General features: G+C 63.2%; 1 protein-coding gene across 1 annotated transcript; it reads left to right on the forward strand.

Moving 5' to 3' along the window:
* Positions 1 to 1,028: 1,028 nt before the first annotated feature.
* On the forward strand, positions 1,029 to 3,245 carry AVP (arginine vasopressin). Its single transcript, XM_059037729.2, has 3 exons — positions 1,029 to 1,333; positions 2,670 to 2,871; positions 3,009 to 3,245. Exons 1-3 carry the CDS (start codon positions 1,214 to 1,216, stop codon positions 3,185 to 3,187), a joined length of 501 nt encoding a protein of 166 aa, XP_058893712.1. The 5' UTR covers positions 1,029 to 1,213; the 3' UTR covers positions 3,188 to 3,245.
* Positions 3,246 to 3,743: the final 498 nt, after the last annotated feature.

Consider the following 3,743-nt stretch of genomic DNA (forward strand, 5'->3'; position numbering starts at 1 on the left):
AGAGTCTGGGGGCTGGGTGAGCTGGGGGCTGTGCAGAGCCTGAGAGGTGCAGGGTGGCTGGCTTGGATTCAAGGACCAGAGGGCCACTCAGGCAGCCCAGGGAGGGAGACTTCCATCCCTTAAACCCACCAGCCTGGGGTCATAAACCAAAGGCTGCTTCTCAGGCTGGGCCCATTTTGGCTGTGGCTCTGCCCCTCCCCGAGCCTCAAAGCCCCCTGAGGCCCCAGGCCTGAGCTGGTACCTGCTCTGGTCCCCACAAACTAGCGTCCTGGTCAGGGTAGGAATTGGGGCAAAGTGGTTGTCAGTTTACCCCCCGACCTTTGAACCTTACTGGGTCCGGATTTCCTCATTCCCCCATAGATGCTCCCCTTACCCCATGCTCCTGCCTGGAAGGGGAGTGATGGGGACATGCCAAGAAGCTGTCCCCAAGGTCCCCAGTCCCTGAGTCTTTGGACCCTGGTGTGGGTGTGTGGGGGGGTGGGAGCATCCCCAGCTCCCCCCGGAAACCTGCCCCACCCACCAAGTGGGAATGACCCCCTGATTCCATGTTGGTCTCTTGCCTCCATTACACGGGGCTGCAGGCAGTACTTTCTGTCCTAGTGCAGCCGGTACAAAGGCCTCTGTCTGCACCACGTCGAGTGTGTGCCGTTCTTAGTCACTTGTCCTCTCACAGGACTAATGCTCCTGATGGGGTCCTGCATACCAACTGTCCCCTGCTCATCACTCCTGGGCTGGGCCCTGACCTGCTCCTTACACAGCAGCCCCTCGTGTCCCCCCTGCCCCCTTCTCTGGGGTCTGTGTCGGGGGGACAGGGCCTGTTGACCCCCAGCCTCTTCTGGGCACCAGAAAGCTTGGAGACAGTCTCCAGGTGACCGCCCCCCCTACATCTGTCTCTCTCCCTGAGTCCAGAGAATCACAGTTATAATCACAGCAGCTCCTGTCACACCACAGCCACACCGCTGCCAATGACAGCCCAGAGGCTGGCACCCCTCCCCCACCGTCCCCTGCACAGGTCCACGTGCATCCCCAGATGCCTGAATCACTGCTGACGACTGGGACCTGGCGGCCATGGGCTCCTGGGGAGCCACTGGGGAGGGGGGTGGTGGCCACGTCACCTCAGAGGGAACACCTGCAGACATAAATAGGCAGCCAGCGAAGGCAGCACAGCACAGTCCACAGAGCAGCACTGCAGACTGTGCCCACCTCTGCCAGGATGCCCGACGCCACACTGCCTGCCTGCTTCCTCGGCCTGCTGGCCTTCACCTCCGCTTGCTACTTCCAGAACTGCCCAAGGGGTGGCAAGAGGGCCACGTCTGACCTGGAGCTGAGACAGGTATGACCGTGGCCCATCTCAGGGCTACTGGGCCAGGGCAGAGGCCCAGGGATGGCATCACAGTGCAGGGGCTAGGAAGGGAAGTCGTGGGAGAGGCAGGCTTTAGGGGAAGTGCCCAACAGAAGAAGGGAGGCTTGGCATGGCCAGACAGAGGGGACCAGGCTATCGGGCGGGCTAGGATGGGCTGCAGGACTTCCTGAACACTGTCCCCATCCAGAGAAGGGATGCAGGAAGGAGAGGTTTCCCTAGTAACTGGACTCGGTGCTGGATCAGGGAGAACTGGATGGCAAGACCTCCTCTGTGCCCATGGCGGCCTCTCCTCCAGGACTAGCTGGAGCTTCAGAGGCTCAGTCTTCTCCAGCACTTGAGGGTTTCCCTGTTCAACTCCTGGCCTCTCCTAGCCATGGGCCCCAGCCCCCCAGCCCCCAGAAGCTGGCCATTGCCCTGAGCTTGCCTGAGTGGGAGGTGCCACCCAAGTATCCTGTAAGGAAGTTCTGCTGGGTACCTAGTCCAATTCTTTCGTGCTGAATGTCCATTGATTCCCTCTTATTGCACCTTCAGCAGAGCTAAAGGAAATCCAATCACCATGCTCAATTCTGCCAAGGCCACAGGTGGCCAGTTTTGAGCTGCTGAACAAACTAGGGTGGGTAGGTGGGCAGCCCCCACAAACAACCCCTCTCTGCTTGGCAGCTTTGGAAGCTGGAGTCACCTAGGTGCCTCATGCCCTCCTCTAGGGCTCATGTCCCTGCCACCCACAGGGTCAGTCCATAGGTGAGTGAGCAGAGGTCAGGGCCCAGTGAGGCCCACTGGCTTGAGGGGCAGGGTAAGGCCAGAGAGGGAACAGGACATGGGAAGAAGGGCCTGAGTGTATTCTGGAGGGGGGCAGGGGACCTCCCTGCACGGGGTGGGGTGGGTGTGGAGAGGGGGTGCATACTAGAGATGGAGCTGGAGCAATGCGGGCAGAGGAAGAAGGTCTGCATTAAGGGGAGGGCAGTGGGCAGCTGAGAGAGGGGTGCACACCCGGAGGCCCCAAAGCTGAGAAGGAAGGTCTCTCCCATGCAGCCCATGCGGGACCCCTCCCTCAACGAAGAGGGAGGATGCCGAGGGCTGTCACTGAGAGCTGTTTCTTAGTCACCTGAAAACCAAGGGAGCCGAGTAGCTTTTGAGTCCCCTCCTTCGACCGCTTCTGGGGCCCAAAGAGCGCCAGGGAGACCCCGAACCTCCGGCGCTCTTTTGCCCCGTCCTTCCCAACTCGGCTCAGCCCCCCGCCCCGCAGGGTCTCCCTCCCGGGCCCGGGCCCCTCCCCGCCCCAGGCTCACCCCCGCCCTCCCGCCAGTGTCTCCCCTGCGGCCCCGGGGGCAAAGGCCGCTGCTTCGGGCCCAGCATCTGCTGCGGGGACGAGCTGGGCTGCCTCGTGGGCACGGCTGAGGCGCTGCGCTGCCAGGAGGAGAACTACCTGCCGTCGCCCTGCCAGTCGGGCCAGAAGACGTGCGGGAGCGGGGGCCGCTGCGCCGCCGCCGGCATCTGCTGCAACGACGGTGAGCGGCCGAGAAGGCTGGGGGCGGGCGGGGCGCTGGGGCCGGGGCGGGGTCTGGGCCAACCTGGCCTGGCGGGGGCGGGGCCTGGGCACCTTGTTGCGCCCCGGCGCCGGGCGCTCAGCCCATGCTGCCCGCAGAGAGCTGCGTGACGGAGCCCGAGTGCCGGCAGGGCGCCAGCTTCCCTGGACGCGCCCGGGCCAGCGACCTGAGCAACGCGACCCTGCTGGACGGGCCGAGCGGGGCCTTGCTGCTGCGGCTGGTGCAGCTGGCTGGGGCGCCGGGACCCGCTGAACCCGCCCAGCCCGGCGTCTACTGAGGCGCCCCCACCCCACCCCCCGCCCTCGCAGCACGAAAAATAAACGGTCTTAAAGGCATTGGCTAGCGTGCGTCTCCGTCTCTGGGGGTGGAGAGGGGAGAGGACAGGAGGGTGGGGGATCAGTTCCCGGACCCTAAGTCGTGGGCAGATCCACCCCAGAAAAGGGACAGATCCTGTCGTGAAGCGATCTTGGGCCAGCACGATTCTAGATAGAACTACTGACAGGGCGACCTGGGGGTGGGGAGGGGAAGGTCCACTGTCCGGGCCGTGGAGAGGCTGGGTTGGGGATCTGGCAGAAGGATGGAAATAAAGGCAGAGAGGGGGAAAGACATGGGTGGACAAGATAGCAAGAGACAGGGGGACAGCAGAACGATGGAGAGATAGAAACATTGAGAGTCACGGAGAGAAGAGTGAGAGAGAGAGGCAAAGGGGATGCACCAAGGGTGACCGCAGTTCTCATCCCCGTTTACATCCCGGGAGGCTGAGGCACAAACAGCTTCAGGAATTCCCAGCCTATCTCATCCAAGGCTGTGCTTTATGTGCCTGCGTGGAGGGG

The sequence above is a fragment of the Kogia breviceps genome, chromosome 14 (assembly GCF_026419965.1).
Source record: "Kogia breviceps isolate mKogBre1 chromosome 14, mKogBre1 haplotype 1, whole genome shotgun sequence".
Classification (NCBI taxonomy): Eukaryota; Metazoa; Chordata; class Mammalia; order Artiodactyla; family Physeteridae; genus Kogia; species Kogia breviceps.